Genomic DNA, 22,631 nt, shown 5'->3' with positions numbered 1-22,631 from the left:
CGAAACTGCGCTTGAAGGAAACTCCGACAGTTTTACTTCAGAGTGGTACTTTTTTATGATATTTTTCCATGAATAAAGAGTATTTCCAATTGTCTGTTTACAAGCTTTATAATTTTATGGTTGTTTTTTCTTTCCTTTTTTATTACGTCTTTTATCTCGGATTTTCTGAAATCTCTGTGCAGCTGAGTAACCCTTTCCTGTCCTTTCTGTTACCTTCTGAGACATACTATATGGGTTTGGATCTCTGACTGGAAACGTTCATGTGCAAAGTACTGTTCATACAATGTGATGAAACGCTTTGCTTTTCACTGTACTTTACGAATGTGTTCCCTAAGAGAGAAAAGTATGGCGTTTACAGATAATTTGTGCCTTTTTTTAATTTTTGATTCCTGCAGAAACATAGTAGTTACAAGTTGGCCCTAACTACATTGGTGATCGGACCGGCCAGACGAAGCTTGTAGGGTAAGAACGCCCTTCTCCGGACGTCACCTGAGACAGGAGGTTCATAGGACTATTATAATAATACAAAATGCAATAAAATAACTTAAAAATAAACTTTATCATTTAGGAAGTACGGTTACATTTATTTTAAAGAGACAGGATGCAAATTAAAAATACAAAAAAACGATTATCATTCTAGTAATGGAGGAAGAATTATAGATTTATGCTGAAAGTAAAATAAAGATGCAAATGGTTGGTGAGAAATAAGTGACCACATTGAATATTTCTTTAGATTCAGTAGTAATGGAATTCTAATTGGACAATACTTTACAATAGTTAAGTATGCATTACAAGGGATCGTAAATGTATTTTAGGATAGGGCTTTGGATTAGTTTACATTATCTTTCCAAGTAATGAAATAATAAGAAGCAATGAAGAAAGACAATGATTGTGAAAGCCAAGGCGTCCCTTGCTTACAAGCAGCTGAGATTTCTGAATTTCACTCTAGTGGTGACGTTTGGTACTGCGTGCAGCGTATTTGAAGCCACTGGATAGAGTACAACAGAGACCTCTAGTGGTACAAATTGTAAAAGACATGTTATACGAATGACTATATTTTTAATTGCATGGTGCGCAAATGTTTAAATCAAAAACCGCAATATAAGTATATACTGTATTGATGTCCAACATGTTATAGAAAAAATGTATAACAAAACCCAAAAATAAGCATTAATAATCATATTCGTAGACAAACTGGTTAAGATTCTACTCAAAATAGCTTCTTGTGTTGGAGGCGACAATTGTGTGGATTATCGGTGTTGCCATGAGGTCGGTTGCTGCACTTGTATTATTAGACTTGCCTCTTTAGGTTGCAAGAATGAAGAAGATGCTGAATATGTCTCATTTTCTGTCATCCTCGAGTGAACGCAGATGGGAAAGTATATAAGATAAATCTAATGTGACATGTCCCTCCCATATTTATATGTGACGTTGCCCTTTCTCAAGCTGCACCCCACATGGGGTCTAAGAATCAGGACAAACCCCTAGAAATCTGCGTGCTTGAGTGTTGTATGTATATATACAATAAAATGTCTTTAATTCAGCTTTGATGGGACCTGAGAGGTGACAGATGAACTAATACACTGGATTATTGGACTGCCATGTATATGTTGTGGATGAACTCTACCTAGAGAATCTCTAGGAAGAAAGTCCAATGTACAGGTCAGATGCCAGATAATCAGAACTTCTGGACTATCGGATGCCCGATTAAAGGGATTTTGTTGTATGTATATATTTCATCATTTGTATGTAAAGTTAATGTGCAACCAAGTGATATCAGTGAGAGCAGTGCATGGGGTTATAAGGAATTGGTGACATTTATATAGATGTAACCCATTTTGTATATCACGGTATAACGATGCACTGGTTTTTGCCGTCACTCGCTGTTTCCGTAATTGGCAAATACCACAAGTCAGTGCAGACGATGTGAAGAGGTGGAAGATGACATTACTGCTGAGAGAGTTACGCTAGTTTGTCATAGCATGGAATGAATGTCCCATCATTACAACATGTTATACTTACAGGAACGTCATTGTGTTACCAGTGTATGTTCCTTATTATAAGTTACCACTTCACTGGAATTTATACTCATCACCCAAAACTAAGTGTGAATTATGTTTTACATTTTTTGCTCCCCTTCTCCTATTTTGAGCAAATAAAAATACAGTCTCTTGGCTCGTACAATCGATTCCCTGCATATTTAGTGATGCTGTTTTTAACTTGGATTTTGATAATATCTCTGGTATTTATGTCTTGTCACTTGCCACTCTGTTGTAAGCTTCATAATGAAACAGAATGTTTTTTATATGGATGTGCTGTCATTGTGTGATTTATTTCTTCCATGAGCCGTGATGTGTCCAAATAGAATATCCAAACTATTCAGAAAGTGGCCGGACAAGGGGATTTGGAGGATGGTTACTAATGCAAAATGTAGATGATAGATAGATTAACAAAAAAAGGAGCTGGAAAAGCATAAAGAAAGGCTCCAGCACACAGACTGCAACCCACCAAGCTATGGCACATAAGTCAGCGAAAAAGAGGGTAGCACTTTATAGAAAATTACATCAAAAATGGTGTATTTATTGGCCCATGTGAACAGGTGGAAATGCTTCAGCTCAAAAGCAAGTGGATTTTCAGCGTAACTAAACAAGCCTCATCGGGTCTAAGAAATCTATGTAATAATGTGAACAGCTTGTATTGTGGAGTCTGCTCCACTTCAGAGTTATCACATATATTGGGAATAACCCTTTCCCGTCTAAGGTAGTTTTCACCTTCCTGACCAGGCCAAATTTTTTAAACCAATGTGCTATTTTATGTGGTAATAATTTTTTTTTTGACACGTTGTATTTTATGTTAGTGGTAGATTTAGGTTAATATGATTGGCATTTATATTAAAGAAATAGAAATTTGATGCATATATTTTGAAAAAATCTCCATTTTTGAACTTTGAAATTTTTATGTCCCTAAAAACTTTATTTTTGTGCCATACTGCAGAATTTTTTTAAATAAATAACATTTACCATATGTCTACATTAAATATGCTCTATTTTTAATTGATATTTTTTTGTTAGGATTTTTTATAAGGGTTAAAAGTTTAGCAGTAATTTTTCTTTTTCTCAATGAGATTTCCAAACTCTCTTTTTTTAGGGGCCCTTTACACATTTGAAGTGATTTTGAGGGGCCTATGTCACGTGTACCCCTCAAGATATTCAAAACTGTATTGAGAAATTTTGTATACCCCACAGGGCTTCATGCTGTTAAATGAAAAATTACTTTTTATGCACAAAAATGTTACTTTAGCTCCCAATTTTGTCATTTCAGTAACGGAGCAGAAGAAAATAGACAATTAATTTTGGGCCAACACCCCACATGTGGCTGGAAGATACTTTTTGGATAAACGGCAGGGCTTGAAAGGCAAGGAGCAAAATTTTACATTGGAGCACAATTTTGGCTGGAATAGATTCCATATGCCATGTCACATTTGCAGAGCTCCTGAGGTGCCCAAAGAATGGAAAGCCCCTAGAAAAGGCCCCATGTTAGTTACTGCATTCCTCAAGGAATTCAACTAAGGGTATGCTGGCCATTTTAGATCCAAAGATGCTTCACAAAAGTTTATAACATTGGAACAAGAAAAATGTTTTCTATGAAAATGTTACTTTAGCCCCAAATGTCTCAGTACACTGAAATCCCATAAGAGGCTGAAACCTATTTTTGGGGCCCATAGCTGGGTTCAGAAGGAAAGGAGCGCTATTTGGCCTTTGTTAAGCTATTTTGGAAGAGATAGACTATAAACATCATGTTACATTTGCGGAGCTCCTGAAGTGCTAAAATCCAAAACCTCCCACAATTACCCAAATTATAAAAACTACACCCACTATGAATTCATTTAGGGGTGGGGTGAGCATCTTGAACCCACAGGCATTTCAGAGAATTTTATAACACTAGGCCGTGAAAAAGAAAAAAAAAGTTTTTTTCCACTAAGATGTTGAAGAAGCCACAAATTTTCATTTTTACAAGGGTAACGTTGAGTACATCAATACTCCATATGTGGTCGGAGACTACTCTTTGGGCTCAGAAGGGAAGAAGCGCTATAAAACTTTTGGCTCACAATTTTACCTGGAATAGATTGCAGATGACATGTCATATTTCAAGAGCCCATAAGGTGAGAAACCCACAAAAACTCCCATAATTGAACCCATTTTGGAAACTGTATCCCTCAAGGAATTCATTTCTGGGTGTAGTGAGCATCTTAAGCCGGGTGACAAGTCACTAAACACTTGGAGGTGAAATTGAAGGATGACATTTTTTCAACCAAAATGTTGGTTTAGCCCCAACGTTTTGCAAGGATGACAAGAAAAATTGGACCCTATAAATCATAATACAATTTTCTCCTGAAAATACAAATCTCCAGTATGTGGCCAGAATGGTTTGGGGTGCCATGTCACATCAGCAGAACGCCTGATGTACCTGAAAAGCAGAAACCCCCAAAGTGACCACATTTAAAAAAAAAACTGTACCGTTCAATGAATTTAGAGGTATAGTGCACATGTTGACACCATATGTGTTTCACTGAATTTTATTAATTTATCAGCAGGAGATTATCACAGCCTGACTAGGTCTCATGTGCAGGCCAGTCAGGTTAATCTGTGTAACCCCGCCCCTACCACTGATTGGCAGTTTTCTGAAACTGTACAGTGTACATAGGAAGCTGCCAATCAGCGGTGGGGGAGGGGTTACATCGAGCTCAGCATTTATAGCCCTGCTATATCAACAGCAGATAAAGCATGGATTATATCAAAACTGTACCAAGCAGTCCAGTCAGTGATACATTGCTTGAATCAGGCTTTCTTGCTCTATATTATGCTGCTTTCAGATTACATAGCAAAAACCTGCCGTCAGATTCCCTTTAATAGTGTATATAAGTAATAAGTTGCTTGTAAACTAAAATTTGGTTATACTTTTTTGTTGGTGCCTTAAGTTTTATTCAGTTGAGGCTTCTCTGTGTACATTTAGAAGCACATTCATTTAGACTGGCGTTACGCACATAAGTTTTAATGAAGGGGCTTGCTGGAGTACAATGTGCCTTATTCATTAAGTAGAGTATGACTCTTCATGGACTAGGTGTATCTGATAACCAGCATGCGCTGTAGCCAAACGTGTCCTCCAATTAGTGACTGGAGTACACTTCTGGAGTAAGTTACACCACTAGAGTGGCATAATGTATCATGATTTGAGTAGCCGCGCCCCGTCCATATCCTGCACATTCTATCTCATAATAGTGGAGCTGGCGTTTATGCTAAACATTGCAACTTATTAAGGAGTAGTGATGAGCGAGCACTAAAATGCTCGGGTACTAGTTGCTCGAATCAAGCAAATTGGAATGCTCGAGTGCTCGACCCCAGCAACGAGCCTAATTTAAGTCTATGGGAAACTCGAGCATTTTTTCGGCCGCACCCCCCCACCCCGGAGGTCTGCAGGGGGCCAAAAACTGTCCAAATCAATAGGAACAGTGCTCAAATGGCATGGGAACAGCATGGGGAAGACCCCTGGAAGCATCTCTGACTCCCAGGTCACTGCTGTGAACAATGTTGTCAGAGTATTACCCCACTTTTACGGATTCACAATGAAACATACAAAAACTAAACCAAAATGGATTTTCGTGGGAAAAATGTCAAGGAACATCCTTTCCAAGGTAATGACTTGTATATAAAGCAAAATAAATAACCAAAAACAAAAATGCTCCTCAATGCGCCCTTGTGAATAGCTTCACTGACACACTGCTACAAACTGTAAATGGAAGACAATATTTTACACGATCGCTACAAATGGCTGGATTTGTACCGCAGTTATATGTGATATGTCTGATGGATGCCTACTGTTTTAAATAGCGGGCTTGTAGTTTCCTATTATTCACAGCGACCACGTGTGAATAGCTTCACTGACAAACTGCTACAAACTGTAAATGAAGGATAATATTTTCCACGTTCACTACACATTTCTGAATTTTTATCGCTGTAATATGGGATCACGTCTGATGATGGAAAAGATCTGGCTGTATTCTGCAGTGCTAACAAGCAAATGGAGAAGTAAAATGGTGTACTCTGGATTGCTTTTTTAAGCAAATGATCAGGATTAACATAAAAAAAAAATAGCTCTGGCCCCTGATATCTGGGGCTATGTCTACGGATATCTGTAACAGCAGGAGCAGACAGAACGTGCAGTGGACCCTCTTGTGCTGTGTACACTGCCACAAACCCTGCCTGCCTGCCTAACTCGTGCTATCAGGATTAATATATGCAGCTGGATTAGTCCTCAGAAGAACTGTTAGTTCAGATGGATATATATATATACATACTCCTGGAGTACCACTACCTATATGTAACTATTACACCGCCAATTCTCTCCCTCACACAGCAGGACCTCTCCTTACTCTGCCTGTTTCCGGGATAGGCTTTGATGAGCATAGCGGCGCCCGGTCTTATATAGACTCGATGACGCTATTCGGCCAGCCAATCACTGTAATGCCACAACCAACATGGCTACGACATTACAGTGTGTGGCAAACAATCCCTGCATGGTCATTGGCTCTCTAAAGAGAGCCAAACATGCATGGCGGGGAACAGAGCTCCCGCCCGAGCAACCCCGAAAATACTCGCCGAGCATGTCGAGCGGGGTGATGCTCAGGCGAGTACCGAGCAGTGGTGAGCACGCTCGCTCATCACTGTTAAGGAGTTTTACACAATTCCAACATAAACCCCTTAATGAATCAAGCCCTTAGTCTATATAAGGGTTGTCCACTACTAGGACCAACCCTTCTCAATTACTGTTTCCACGAAGTAAAGTAATAGCAGCTATACTCACCTCCGGTGGTGGCGCCATTCCAGCTGGATCACTGAGGGGCTCCTGCAGGAACTGAGCAGTCGATGTCTTTGATCCTAGCTGTTATCTTTAATTTACCTCTTTGATGCCACAACCTATAGTAACAGTGGCATCTAGGTTGTTAAATAAAGTTAGGGGGCTTTCTTAGTCAATAAACCTACACAATGGCCCCCACAGCTGCAATGTTAAATCATGCCTCGCAGCATCGCGCAATGAAGCAACCAGGTTCACGTTCTGTATAGGGACTAAAATAAAAAAGTAAAACAATAAAATAAAATGTTTATAAAAAAAATAACATACATCCCTGTTCTTTGATGTGGACTTGGGAACTGAGCTGGCAGATGACGGCTGTGTTATTCAGCTGTCATCTGCTTCTAACAGTAGTGAATGGAGGGAAGCTCCACCTGCGGCTGCTACACCCCCCCAGCATCTTAGTGCACGCTGCCTTAGATCTTATCTTTATGGCACAAGGTAATGGAAATCTTTGACAATGACGATATCTTTTATAATGTAACCTCTGAATCTATTGTCTATTATTACCTTTTCTTGTTACATGTTATACCTACTATTGTCACTGACTTACCTTATAAGGTTATTACCTTGAAAGCCACATGTTATACCTACCTTTGCTATCAATGCTCCTTATGTGAAGGTACCTTTTGATACGATCTATGCTTGGTTTTTTACCATTATATTACCTGGCCGGCAGCTTACACTCACATTTGTGATACAATCTATGCTGGTTTAGGGATGTTAGTCTCCTTGCAGGATCTTTACCATCTCATCCTGCCTCTGTAGCTGTCCTCTCCTATCCCCAACCCCTCCCCTCCTTTCCTTATTTATTGTCTTTGTATAACTTTAAATATCATTCAATAAAATTTATATTTTATGATACAAAATCCCTTTTATGTCATTTTGGGTCTACCAACAGGCGGATTAAGATACAAATAGGGGAGATTCTCCCCCTATATTTAACCTCTTCTTCCCAAAATAGATGACACGTAGGGTTGCCATGACAGCCTTGGGTCTGCTGAACACGCCAGTGCTTGTCATGACAGTACTCCTTTGAACACCAGCCTATGGAGAGTAGGAGACTGTGATTTTTGATATATAAAGAAGCAGGGCTGTCATCAGGAATTTCAGCACCCCATTCTGGCAAAATTTTCGAGCCCCCTTGAAACTCCACCCCAGCTCCGCCTCCATCTCTTGAATCTTCCACACTCCCACCACCCAATCTTTGAAAAACTCCACTTCTGCACCACGTCCTTACCAATCACACATTAACAGTTCCCATCAAACACTATATCACATACATAGCCAGCAGCTTTTGTTTTGGCCAAAAGATTTTTTAAGCCTGCCACCACGACAAGGTAGACTCCTTTGGCAGGGCCCTACTCTACTCTAACCTATTAAACATTTCTTAAAATATCCAATACTCTGTTTAGTGATATTTTTCTTTATTTTCTTTAAGGGAATGTGTCACATACATTTTTAAACTAATTGAAATCAGATTGTGATAATTTTTTATAATCTGTATTTCTGATTGCAGATTATTGTATTCTGTTTTCTGTACATTTATGGAAGCTGCTCTCTTGCCTATTTGGAGATATGGACATTAGACATTATAGGGGACTCTATGTATTTCCTTGGGACAGTTTTCTTTACATGTTCTTATATTTAGTGACATGCAGATGTCATTGTGCAGGAAAGGGGAAGAGGTGAGCTGTGACACTACCTAATGTGAATGGTGGATTCTGTTATCTCTCATTGTAATCCTGCTTGTTATAATAATGAGGTGACTGATGAAAAGGGATCTCTTCTGGATGTGTCAGTCTATTAGAAAAGCAGTTTCTGAATATTTATTATTTTGTGATATAAGGGGTGACAAACTTTAAAGTAAATTCTTCCAAAACTTTAAGCTATGATTAAAAGGATTGGCCATTTTCTGGTTATTGTTGACCAATGTGTTTGAAAGGATGATAAGGCACTTACTAATATGGCCTTTCTTGAATTTTGGCACTAAATATGAGATATGGGAAATAGAAATATAGTCTATGTTGAATTTTGTCACTAAGTGCCTTTTATTCCTCTCACAAACACATTGGTTAACAATAACCAGAGAGTGGTCAATGCCCTTAACATAAAAGCTTCGGAACACATTCCCACTAAACATTTCGCTCTTTTTCATAAGAGTCATTTAGTTAAATCCTTTGGTCAATTATGTAAAGTGCAAATTATAGTGTCAGTAACAAAACAAACAGAAAACAAAACAATGACAAGATGTATAACCAATTAATACAATGAAAATAAGGTCATTTTGTGAGGTCAGGAAAATGCAATATAAAAACAACAAACAGTATTGCACACGATCTAAGGAACTGAACCATAATAATAAAGATGTATTTCCATAAATCTAAGAACAACAGACAATAGTGCACTCTATCCTTAGAACTGAGCCCTAATAATAAATGGGTATTCCCATTTGGGGCACTGATAGTACATCGCTGGGTCAGTCAGGTGCAGGTCCCACAACTGAAACATTACTAACTGATCTGTTACATCTCTCTAATACTAGGACTTTGGGTCAGTAATCCCGCAGTCAGGCTAGGATACTCATCCATAATACAGGGGAACATTCATGGCATAAATATGACTCGCCCCCTGGGCCGTGGGGCACTCGGATCCGGGCAATAGGGAACGATGGGAGTAGTAGTGGCAACCCGGTTCCGTGGCTCAGGGTGGTCAGGCCAGTGGTAGTCCGTTATATTGATTATGTCCGACTACGCCACCCGTGGATTGCGGTTATTAGGAACCGCCGCTGCATGCAGACCGCTGGGGCTGATGAGGTGTGCAGCTATGGTAGTGTGACTCCCCACGGGAAGAGTGCGGCCCCAGGGCAGTATAGTGGATGGTGGGGGTGATGGTAGTGGGAGTTCCAGTGCTGGTAGTGCTGGAGGAGCAAGGAGCACACAGACAACAGGTTGCAGTCCAGGGTCTTTACTAAACAGGTAAACTGACCCACAAACAGTCCCAGCTAGGAGGGGACCTGGATGTCTGAGAGCAACGGGGAAATTGGCCCTGGTCAGCGTGAGGGTGTAGGCCTACTGTGCTTTCTGCGCTCCTTCTGGCTATCTCCTCCTGATAGGGTAACAGCCCACGTTTCCAAGCTTTTCGTGTATTCTCGCCTGTATGGCCTGCGACGTGGGTTCCTTTCTGCTCCCAGCCTTGTACGGCTTTACTGGTCCCTTCGGTTGTGGCAGGGCCTCCAGGCTTCTTAGGCCAAGGAAAGTACAGTCCCTTGCGGGCTGGTTCTCTGCTGGGGGATGTAGAATCCTTCCAGCCTCAGACACCAAAGTCTGGTAAAATGAAGTCTTTTCTCTGCCAAGACAGGCTCTCTTCGCCTCTTGTCTCTGGCTTGTGGCTCTCTTCCTGCCACACTTCTGACGCGCCCCCTGGGCCATATTCTTTAGGGGAATACCCGGAGCCGGATCAGATGGGGGTTGTAGTCTCCGAGTGGCTGTGACCCGGTCCGTGCCCAGGGTGTCAAGCTCAGTGTGTGGCAGTCCTTACTGATGTTACTAAAGTTCTTTTTGTCGACTACGCCACCCGTTGAATTGCGGTCACTACGGCCGCCGCTGCAGCAGGGTCCGCTGAGGCTGATGGTGTTTGTGCAGCTTAGGTAGTATAACCCCCAACGGGAGGGGTATAGCCTCAGGGGGTCAGGTGCAGAGGATGGTGGTGGTGGAAGTGCAGGGATGATGGTAATGAGAGTCAGAGTCGGGTTGTGCAGTTCAGGGTTCTTTACTTACTGCAGATGTTCCGGTCACTCCGGCCTTGAGTGACCACCCGAGCCGTGCTGCGTCCACCAGGTCCTGGACTCGGCCAACCCCCAAGTAGTTCTGGAGCGTGGTTCTGAGCTCCCGTTCTGTCCTGTCCTCGTCTCTGGCCTTCCCCACCAGGGATCCACCTATGTCCGGCTCCCTCGGGCCTCTTGTTGGCGAACCCTTGCCTCTGGGTTCCCTGACCCTATACGTGGTCTGCCTTCTGGGTGGATATGGTGGGTGGCCGTGGCAGATGCTGCCCACGGCCTCCGGTCTCTGGCTGAGGTATGCTGTAGCCCCCACCAGTTTGGGATCCGGTACCCTGTTGCCAACTCTTCACCCTCTGGTCTAATTTGGGCTCTTGGAGTTCCTTCTTTCTCCCCCTCTGGGTCTTTCTTTCTCTCCTCTCTCTCTCTCTCTCTTGGGCCTGGGGCTGCTCTGCTCTTCTGCTCTCTTCCACTGCTCTGCAAAGACTCACAGACTGACTGTCTGTGGCTGACTGACTTCTCTCAGACTGACAGACTGACAGACTGACCCTGATCTTAGATGGTGCCCACCTTATATACTCCCTCTATGTGTGAGCTCAGGTGACCAGCACCCAATGAGCTCCTAGCGTTACCCAGGCTGCTCCCCCTATCTGCCCCTACACTACTGGGATGTACCACCCCCCTCCCACTCCAGCCAGGAACAGACTCTGTCGTACCTGCACATTTCTAAGTGGGAGTACCGTTGGTCTGTTCCTCGGAAATGGGATGTGTGTAGTGCATGCAGCTTTCCGAGCTCAGTTCCACACTCCATCCTTACCCGGGAGTGGAATATCACACCTCTGGCTGAGGTGCAATACCCCTGTAGCAGCCGAATCCTCAGGGTGCTACATTCCCCCCTGGTAAATCACAGCACGTCCTCGGGCTGTAAGATATAACAAACACCAAAACATACAATTTTTTTTTTTTTTTTTTTCCATAAACATAAACATATAAAACATATAAAACATCATATATATCAGCATAAACTTTTCATATAAACTTTCTTGTCTTCTGGTTCCTCCGGTCACGGTGCAACTTGTGACCGGGTAAAGTGCGACAGTCTCTTGAAGAAAAATCAGTCCTTCTATAAAACCGGTAGAGGGGCGCTTTAGGAAGCGCAACTATATACAAGGGATATGGCCGCTCTCAGTCCCCGGTCAGTGGGAATAGGGACACACGGGTTAACAGTTCAGTTCTCTGGTCCCAACGGGGACTATATTAGCAGCAGTAACAGTTCACTGTGCCCCGATGGGCAACTATATACAGCTTCTACTCTGCTGTACTCAACGACGACGTCCTCCTGCTCTTTCTTTGTGATTAACTTTAGCTTCAGACCCGTCCGGGTCCTCTTGCTCCTCCTCACACCGCAGCTCCTCCTCCGTCAGGCGATGCACATTGAGGGCGTAGGGTCCTTTGGCACACTTGTGCCGGGTGAAGGTGACCTCGTCCCCTATATACAGGTCACGACCTCTGTGTCCCTCCGGTAGGTGGGACTCAACGTCTCTTCTTGTCACGAAGACGTCGCCTGGGGTGCGGTGATCTCGGATGAAGCCCCACCCGTGCTGCATATTAAACTTGATCACAGTCCCGGTGGAAGGGGGACCATGGGCTGCACGGGGACTCCTCCTGGCCCGGCTCTTCTGCTCCGCGCTCTTTATTTGGGCTTGTTGTTCCCGGACCCGCCTCTCTCTCCGCTCCCTCTCAAAGACCTCGAGCTGCTGGCGGCAGCACTCTGCACGCTCCGCTGCGGCTGCCCGAGTCTCCTGAGTGAACCCCATGAGATCTTCTCCGGTGGGGTCCCACTCAAACTGTGCCTCCTCTAGCGGGGGCGAGGTCCTTTTTACGGGCTTTGGAACCGGAATCAGGGGTTCGTCTAGGGGTCTCTCTTTCCGGAGACGGGGATGGTGAAACTCCGGTGGCCATATAAAGGGCTGCCCATCCGGGCACGTATGTTGGGCGAACAGATCTTCTCCCAGATGCGGCACTCTTGGTTTTATGGGCGCGGTGGTGGTGGCGTCCGGGTTGCCCAGGCCTTGCGGCCAGGCCTGAGGCACCTGGAAAGTGAAGGGCACCGTAAGGACGGCGGCGCCCTGGGCTACTTGGCCCAGCGACCAGGCCGGTGGCTCCGCGGAGGTAGGGGGCGCTGTTGGTATTGCGGCGCCCGGGGGTACTAGGCCTTGCGACCAGGCTGGTGGTACTTCCTGCTTGGCCACGCTCGGGGTCGAGGCGTGTGACGTCACAGGGGTCGCGGCTTCCGTTTGAGGCCTAGTCTGTGGCGGTGACGTTGCGGTTACGGGCACGGCAGGGGGTACTTCGGGCTCTGCGACGGGGAGCTGGGGCAGGTACGCGGTTTCCCGGTTTGGGGTAGAGACGTCCCCTTTACCTGCCTCCTTTCGTTCGGCTCCCTTCTCGGCGCCGTCTCCGGCCTTCAGTCCTCCTGTGCCATCCTCAGAGGCGGTCTGTCTCCTCGTCTCGGGTGGCGTGCTCCGCGGACGGGTTCTTGTCTGCTGGGCCATCTCACGGCTCCATTCTGCTAACGTCTCTCGCTGCACCCGGGCCATCCTCCGTGCGAGGCCCTCCAGTGCAGTCTGCGCACACTCCCGATCTCGGGGGAGCTGTGCCAAGACCTCCACTAAGCCTAGTGGGGTCGTTGCTTCTAGCAGGCTCCTGACCAACGGGTCGGTGCTGCTCTGCTCTCTTCTCGTTGTCTCCAGCAGGCCTTCTGGAGTGGCGACCGGCAACAGGCTCCTGACCACTGGGTCGGTGCTGCCTGGAGTGGCGGCCCGCATCAGGCTCCTGACCACTGGGTCGGTGCTGCCTGGCTCTCCCTCCATCTCCGGGTAGGCTCTTTCTGGACTCTGCTCCAGGCTTCTTGTCTCCGGGTGCGCTCTCTCCAGACTGCTCCAGGCGACACCCATCTTTGCTCTCTTGTTCTCAGTCCTCCCACTTCGAGGGCGGTCCCGGGGCCACTTGGTGATTGTCAGCTCCAGGGGCAGTTCTTTCACGCTGACAGACACCTCTAGCATCACAGTCTCTGTTGGTGGGGGCGGTTTCCACTTTTGGCGCCATTTTCGGTCCTGGCCCACGATGGGAGGCGGCCTCTTACCACCCTCTGGCACGCCCATAATGGCGTCCGCTCTTCCAAGGCGGGAAACCTTTGGAAATGGCGGGAATCGTCTCCCAGTGGCGGGAAACTCTGCAGATGGCGGGAAAAAGCTGTTAATGGCGGACAACCGGCGGGAATCGATCTGTGATGGAGTCCGATGGCGGGGACCCTCCGGAACCGGCGGGAGACTTCTTTTTGAGGTAAACTCGTTCTTTTCTTCAGGCACGCAGTACCCGGGTGTTGCGGGCACGTGATCCTGCCGACTACGCCAAAGTTGACGCGCCCCCTGGGCCATATTCTTTAGGGGAATACCCGGAGCCGGATCAGATGGGGGTTGTAGTCTCCGAGTGGCTGTGACCCGGTCCGTGCCCAGGGTGTCAAGCTCAGTGTGTGGCAGTCCTTACTGATGTTACTAAAGTTCTTTTTGTCGACTACGCCACCCGCTGCAGCAGGGTCCGCTGAGGCTGATGGTGTTTGTGCAGCTTAGGTAGTATAACCCCCAACGGGAAGGGTATAGCCTCAGGGGGTCAGGTGCAGAGGATGGTGGTGGTGGAAGTGCAGGGATGATGGTAATGAGAGTCAGAGTCGGGTTGTGCAGTTCAGGGTTCTTTACTTACTGCAGATGTTCCGGTCACTCCGGCCTTGAGTGACCACCCGAGCCGTGCTGCGTCCACCAGGTCCTGGACTCGGCCAACCCCCAAGTAGTTCTGGAGCGTGGTTCTGAGCTCCCGTTCTGTCCTGTCCTCGTCTCTGGCCTTCCCCACCAGGGATCCACCTATGTCCGGCTCCCTCGGGCCTCTTGTTGGCGAACCCTTGCCTCTGGGTTCCCTGACCCTATACGTGGTCTGCCTTCTGGGTGGATATGGTGGGTGGCCGTGGCAGATGCTGCCCACGGCCTCCGGTCTCTGGCTGAGGTATGCTGTAGCCCCCACCAGTTTGGGATCCGGTACCCTGTTGCCAACTCTTCACCCTCTGGTCTAATTTGGGCTCTTGGAGTTCCTTCTTTCTCCCCCTCTGGGTCTTTCTTTCTCTCCTCTCTCTCTTGGGCCTGGGGCTGCTCTGCTCTTCTGCTCTCTTCCACTGCTCTGCAAAGACTCACAGACTGACTGTCTGTGGCTGACTGACTTCTCTCAGACTGACAGACTGACAGACTGACCCTGATCTTAGATGGTGCCCACCTTATATACTCCCTCTATGTGTGAGCTCAGGTGACCAGCACCCAATGAGCTCCTAGCGTTACCCAGGCTGCTCCCCCTATCTGCCCCTACACTACTGGGATGTACCACCCCCCTCCCACTCCAGCCAGGAACAGACTCTGTCGTACCTGCACATTTCTAAGTGGGAGTACCGTTGGTCTGTTCCTCGGAAATGGGATGTGTGTAGTGCATGCAGCTTTCCGAGCTCAGTTCCACACTCCATCCTTACCCGGGAGTGGAATATCACACCTCTGGCTGAGGTGCAATACCCCTGTAGCAGCCGAATCCTCAGGGTGCTACACTTCCTCTTAGGTTACAATGCAACTTTCTGTCCCTGCTCCACTCTGGGACACGTCTCAAAGCTGAGACAGGCAATCCAGTTCTCTCTAACCCTGTCCCCAGTACCAGCTTTTATAGGGGCAGCCTGCTCCCATTACTGGCCTGAGACAGGAGGCATTGCATGCTAATGTTCCCCTAACCAGAGAACCTCCCCCTTGCTCTCAGACACAGCTTTATTACACTTGTGGCATCCAGGTAGGGTGACACAAATACACTAATGTAAAACTGGCTGCAATGTAGAAGATGTGAAGTGCAAATTGACATATGTGGAACAGGCAGTCGTCTTACCTTCTGGTTAGCAAAATCATTAATCAGGTCTTTAATATTCAGGCGTCTGGAGAGCTCATGCTCAATTGATAGACGGGCTAGGCTGTTCAACCGTTATTCTGTCATTGTAGGACGCAGATAGTTCTTTACCAATGAGAGATTGCTAAATGCTATCTGTACTTCTGCTACTGAAAGTGGTAGGATGCTAAAAATTCTGAGTGCAATACACACCTCTCCATATATTCCTTCAAGCTTGAATTTGTAGATGGCGTTTAGTAAATCCAGTGGACCCATATTTTCTGTAAATGTACCTTCATAAACTTTCCGAAGATGTTGCAGCTCAGAAAGTAACGATGATGTTTAGATCCTTAGGGTATGCAGAGATCAATTCTTCAGTGGATGCCACCAGATTTTTTTTCACTAATTGTCCTCACCTTAAGAGCTGGAGCAAACAACTTGCAGACATATTCCATTGATCTGAGGCGCTGGTGAAAATGAGAAATTATAGTGTCCATTGCCACAAGAAGGCCATTAGCTTTGAAGTGCTCTTCAGGATTTGCAGCTTCATGATGCTTTGACTTTCTTTGGCACTATTGTTGAGCATTCAATAGGTCCTTTGCAATCTGGAATCTGCTACCAAACCAGCTTCGGAAAGCAGAGTGGGACACTTTTCCCTGAGTAATATCGTTTCTTCAGAGAGAGGTTTAAGGTTGGCAGCTCCAACTTCCAAAAGATACAGATCTAGATTGTAGTATTTTTTTTCTCTCAAAAGTCGTAAGAACTTTTACCCAAAATTTTGCTAAAATCACTGCCCTGAAAGACAAAAAATAGTCTTGGACATCTTCAGCTTCTGAATGTGCATCATTTGTAAGTTTTCCGTAAGAAAGAACTTCATCAAGAAACTTCAAAATGCTTGGCAGCCTCTATTCTTGAGCTCCACCGGGTGTCACTTAGACCATGTAAAGGCCTTCCAACTGCATCAAGTTGGAAGACCGTTGCTAAACAGAATGTATAGCCGGTTTAGGCTTCCAAAAAAGTCTTCATTTCAGGACAGCTTGCAACAGCATGAACACCCACAAAGTTTATAGAATGGGCAGTACAAAGACAAAAGAGAGCCCTTGGAAATTTCACTAGAATTTTGGCCCTTACACCTTTAATCCTACCAGACATGTTTGCTCCTTTATCATATACCTGGCCTCTGCAGTTTTTAGGTCAATGGCATGCTCATTCAGTCTTGATATAACCATGTCCTCAATTTCTTCTCGTGTCTTCTGAAAAAAAAATGTATGTCTCTCTGGAGACATACCTCAAAAGTACAACGCTCTGTTCAGTGTGTGAGACATCTGAAGTAGCATCACAAATAAAAATAAATAGCTTCTTTCCTATCTGAAAATATGGCATCCAGGACATGTTTTCTATAAATATTTATAAATTTATTTTGTATTTTCCAAGATAGATAATGAGCTGGAATTTTTTTGCTTTTCTTGACTAACCTTGAATTTTCTAGATGCTCTTTTAGTACACTGTCATATTGTGACAGGATTTCCAAAGTTCAAGAAAATTGCCGTTATGTAGATCTCAAATTCTCTGCAATATTCCCCTGAAAGCCATGTTGCATTAACCTAATTGCAGTGTCGCATCCAAAAGTCTTTCTAGAAGAGTCACGAGCTTCTCCGCTTCCTTCGCTAAACTTCATTGCATCTCAAAGTCAACAGCATGGCCACCTAGGGCATTTTGGAGTGTTCTCCAACTCCAGTAGTGCTTCCTGTTCTGTGCAATATGTTCATGCTCTGGTTACTTGAGGTACAGGATTAAAACCTTCTTTCCGATAAAGTCTGCTCCCAGTCTTGATTCTCTGATCAACAGAAAATGCCATGCACGCTACACAATACATTGCTTTCTTACTTCGGCTCCATGTTAGCCAATCCCTGAAAAAATGTTCACGCCCATTAGATGACTTGGCATATAGGAGAAAGTCACTAAAAGAACGGTCATCAACATCCTTAGGCAGAGATTGCACTATCTGCTTCAATACTTCGTTATTAGAAAGCCCTGAAAATACAATCTTCTCCCTTTCCTTGTCCATGATGACATCTGGCCACATTGCTGGGTCTTTCCAATCGATTTCTTCTCCTTGTAATGTTACATGAATGCACTCCTCTGAAGAAAACGACTCTGTGTAGTAGAGGCGAGAGAGCCTTTAAGAGAACTCTTACATGATGCTTCAAAGATGGAGAGAGATTGCCATCTGCTGTCCAGACACAGTCAAGCGGAACCAAGATATACAAGAGAAGTTGAAGAGAGAGCAGATTTAGATGCTGGACCCGGTCAGGTGATTTCCAGGAAGGAGTCCCTGGAGATAAGAGGCCAGCGCGCCAAGCCTGAGGAGTTTTTGGCGCCAAGCAGCAGAGAGGAGCAGACGTGCTCCCTGCATGCTTAGAAGACCTGCGTGGCAGGCCTAAGCCGGAGGCCTGCCAGGTGCCATAGCCGGGCAGCGGTGGATGAGCTCCGGATCCCTCACAGATGTGACCCAAGTGCTGTACCTACTGAGGAGAGTCGGAACCTGCTTGCGGTACTGAGTGAGTTCGCGGAACCCGACGTCGCCCGCCGACAGACGAGATCTGGACCCCCCTATCCCCGGCTTGAGAGACTGCCTCCAACGGCCAGGAAGAGAGGAGTTGAGAGACTGCTGAGCCAGGAAAGTCACGCCAGTGAAAGCAGAAGAGCTGCATACGTGAACAGGGCCGTCACTTCTTCTGTTCACTCACGGTACCGGGGCCAGTTGGGTTTAGGTACTCAGGTTGGGAGGGGAACAGTTGGGGCGGAAGAAGCTAAACTTGCTTTAATTGATTTTGTCCGGAAAAGACTTGCGGCCTAGCGGGAATAACCGGTGACCCCCACTAGAGCCATATACAGAGATAAAGAACTGACGTGGTGACTCCCCTGACTGGGTGCACCACATTACTTTGAGAGACTTCGTATTTTGCTAATATTTCAAATTACCGTTCAATACCCTTGTTGCTATCCCCTTGCTCAAAATACCTGTTTTATATATACATAAACTGTTTATAATCATCTCTGACTGTCCCTGCCTTGTGTCTCTGTGCGTTGCATTCCGGCAACTGCATTACATCTGCACTTTGGCAGCAAGATTGTCCTTCATATACATGTTCTAAAATGGAACATGACCATGAAGGCATTGGCTCTTCTTCCATCTCCATAAAAACAGTGGGAGGGAGCATTTTGTGAGAAGGACTCTTTGGTGACATGGTACTGGACCGTGTTTCCGCAGATTCTTCTGTTACTGCACCAGTTGGCATAGCTGCACCCTCTTTTTACAAGTGGGTGTGTGCGTGTGTGACACCCCAGGGGTCTGGTTGCCACAGTAACGTAATGTGATGTCTGAGAGCAGGTGGGAGGTCCTTTGGTCAGGGATCCTGTGCATGCCACACCTCCTGCCCAGTCTTGGGAGGGGAAGAACTTCCCCTATAAAAACCTGGGGCTGAGGCAGGGTGAGTGAGTAGAAGAAGAGAAGAAGTAGAGACAGCATAGGAAGAAACAGCAGTTACAAGGAGTCAGGGGCTGGCAGCTGCAGAGTTCGCCCTGACTAAGAAGACTTTTTACCGGACCCGGAGTCCGAGGCTGTGGGGACTAATTCCTACCCAGCAGCAGAATCCGTCAGGCAGGGGATTTCAGGTCCTCTGGCCCAGAAGCCCGAAGGCACGGTCACACGCGTGGGACCAGCACCGCCATCGTGGAGCGGAAGCCATTAGAAGGCCCCGAGTCACCGGCCATACGGGTGAGCACCACACGGTACACTCAGGGACGTGGGCTACTTACATCAGCTCCTAGCAAGGTAGCCAGAAGAGTACAGTCAGTTTGGGAGGCCTACAACTACGCCTGGCCAGGGGAGATCCCATCTGCTCAAGGACTGACCAGGCCCCATCCGCTAGCAAGTACTCCGGGAGGGTCTTTTGTTGTTACCAGTAAAGACCCTGAACTACACCGCACCGTCTCTGAGTGGTTCCTGCTACCCCCATCATCCACGTCGGCTGCCCTGAGGCCATACCCCTCCCGTTGGGGGTTATACTATCACGCTGCACAATCCCACCATCGGCCTCAGCGGTCTGCCCTGCAGCAGCAGCCCCCTGGCTGCACTCAACGGGTGGCGTAGTCATCAACCATTTACTACTAATGGACTGCCGTCTAGTTTGACTCCCTGGGCACGGACCGGGTCACCGCCACGAGACTACAACCCTCCACAGATCCGGCTCCGGGTAAGCTCCCGCATGCGCAGCGCAGCGCGACACAGGCCCAGGGGCGCGTCACGTGTGTAGCACCCCGAGGACTCGGCTGCTACAGGGGTATTACACCTCAAACCAGAGGTGTGGTATTCCACTCCTGGGTAAGGATGGAGTGTGGGACTGAGCTCAGTAAGCTGCATGCACTACACTCATCCCATTTCCGGGGGACAGAACAACGGTACTCCCACCAAGTAGATGTGCAGGTACGACAGCGTCTGTCCCTGGCTGGAGTGGGAGGGGGGGAGGAACATCCCAGTAGTGTAGGGGCAGATAGGGGAGGGACTCTGGGCATAGAAGTAGGAGCCCATTGGGTGCTAGTCACCTGGGCTCACACATAGAGGGAGTATATAAGGTGGGCACCATCTAGGAACAGGGGGAGTCCAGGTCTGTTCAGAGAGAGGGCTGACAGGGAGCTGTGGCTCCGGCTGGGCCCAGCTCCAGGGCCAGGCCTGTAGTGGAGAGGAGGAGGAAGAAAGGCCCAGAGACGCAGGACAAGAGGGAACCCTGAGATCCCACAAGTGGACGGGTGAAGGGTTGGCAGAAAAGGGTACCGGATCCCAAGCTGGCAGAGGCAAGATATCCTTAACCAGGAACCGGAGGTCGTGGTCAAGCTTTGGCACGACCCTCACCACACTCACCAGGAAGGCATACCACGAATAGGGTCAGGAAAGCCAGAGAAGGTTTTACCACCAAGAGGCCCGAGGGAGCCGGACAAAGGTGGGTCCCTGGTGGGGACGGCCAGTAGGAAGGAAGAGAGGGGAGCTCAGGACCACGCTCTGGAACTGCCTGGGGGTTGGCCGAGTCCCACACCTGGTGGACGCAGCACGACTCGGGTGGTCACTCAAGGCCGGAGTGACCGGAGCAACACCTGTGAGTAAAAACCCTGAAACTGCATCACACGTCTCTGAGCTTCCTTGCCGCACCATCGCTACCACCATCATCTACACTTGCTGCCCTGAGGCCGTACCCCTCCCGTTGGGGTTATACCATCTACGCTGCACAACCATATCACCGGCCTCAGCGGACTGTCCTGCAGCAGCGGCCCTAAAGCTGCATTCAACGGGTGGCGTAGTCATACAACACCCTACTATTCAAGACACTGCCGCTCAGCTTGACTCCCTGGGCACGGACCGGGTCACCGCCACGAGACTACTACCCCCATCTGATCCGGATCCGGGTAAGCTCCCCCGTGCGCGCGATGCCGCGCGACGCAGCAGGCCCAGGGGCGCGTCACGTGCACCTCATCACTTTGGGGCTCTCAACTCCTATTGTGCCGCAAGAACCAGGGTGCGCTGGCAGCTTGGGAACAAAGAGCGGGTCGGCAGTGTCTGACGTCACTGATGTCAGATGAGGCCAGCCCACTCTGCTGCGGCCATACAGTGTAAGTAGCTGCGGCTGTGAGTGACTGGGGCCCAGATCTTAATAAAGCCGACGCGGCTTCAGTCACTGCTCAGTACATAGTAATCGGCTGCTCTAACCGCGCACCGGCACTGACTGACAGTGTAAAATGTTCTGCGTATAGCTATGATTATAATGGAGTGCAGATATTGTGGTGCATATACTTACCGCCAGTTTATGAGTAGATCTGCTGACTCCTTTATCTTTGATGTCTTCCATTGGGATCCGCTGCCAACTTTATGCTCAGCTGCATAAAAAAAAAATCCGGCCTCCTTCCTCCCCTTAATAGCCGGCCATCACACACCTTTTCCCAACACCCATGACAGCTTTTTCATGAGTGTGAGGAAATCTTACTACCGGTAATGGTAAAAATGATCATAGACATGTGCAATGATGTTTGTTTAAAAAAAAAATCCGGCCTCCTTCCTCCCCTTAATAGCCGGCCATCGCACACCATGTTATTTCTTCTCAGCCCAAGACAGCACCGAAAGATGGAGCTGTCATGAGCAAGAAGAAACCCAATTACCGGTTAGTGTAAAAAGTTCTGCACATGTCTATGATTATAGTGAAGCGCAGGTGTTGTGGCGCTTATACTTACCGCCAGCATATGATTACAATATCTGGCTTCTCCATCTTTAGAGTCTGTCTTTGGGGTCCCTCAGTGTTGTGTCCATGGTTATCTTCATTCCAGCAGTTTTTCCAGATGATCAGTGATGTTCACTCTTCGGTTCTTCAAGGTCTTCTGGAGGCTGAGGAAGACAGCTCGCTCTGGTGACTATGGAGCTGGTGTCTTGTCAAGGGTTTCCATGTTGACAAAAGAAGATCCCTTGAACATGGCCTGGTCCTTTGCTGATAGAGGTGACTTTTTGGCCTCCGCTGCTTCTAATTTCTCCAGATGGTGTGGTCGAGAACGGTGATGAGCTTTAGTTGGCTATAAAACAAAAAAAGAATCATAACATTAAGAATATGACTTTTTATCACATTCCTGGTTTTAAACTGCACTAAAATTACCAAAATCTTAATCCTTCTGGAGAAGGATGATGTCCACATTAACTTGAAAGTGAAAAGTGAAATGATCTGAACCATCAGACCAGGACCAGCAGCTCTGGATGATGTTGGTTTAACAATGTTAGTGTCAGCGGTAAATAATACTCAACAGAAAGTCAACACCAAAAAATGATAGAAACAACTATCAGCTTTCAATAAGTGTTCTCTACCCATCATTGTTTCCCCTATGCAGAGATGATGGTGCAATGTGATCTGGACATATACTTACTACAGGGATGTGTGGTGGA

At 46.8% G+C, this 22,631-nt stretch overlaps 1 protein-coding gene across 1 annotated transcript in view; it reads left to right on the top strand.

The window, feature by feature from the left end:
• Window positions 1–885: 885 nt before the first annotated feature.
• The window catches only part of LOC141219260 (SH3 domain-containing kinase-binding protein 1-like), a 97,787-nt gene continuing 76,041 nt past the window's right edge, over window positions 886–22,631 (top strand). The window contains exon 1 of the mRNA XM_073666028.1: window positions 886–961. Coding sequence (XP_073522129.1) covers window positions 886–961 — 76 coding nt within the window. The remainder of the gene's footprint in view (window positions 962–22,631) is intronic.

The sequence above is a fragment of the Phyllobates terribilis genome, unplaced genomic scaffold (genome assembly GCF_046119375.1).
Source record: "Phyllobates terribilis strain yellow unplaced genomic scaffold, ASM4611937v1 Scaffold_258__1_contigs__length_2716348, whole genome shotgun sequence".
Taxonomy (NCBI): Eukaryota; Metazoa; Chordata; class Amphibia; order Anura; family Dendrobatidae; genus Phyllobates; species Phyllobates terribilis.
Note: the sequence above shows the minus strand (reverse complement) of the source record. Positions and strands in the feature narration are given on the sequence as shown.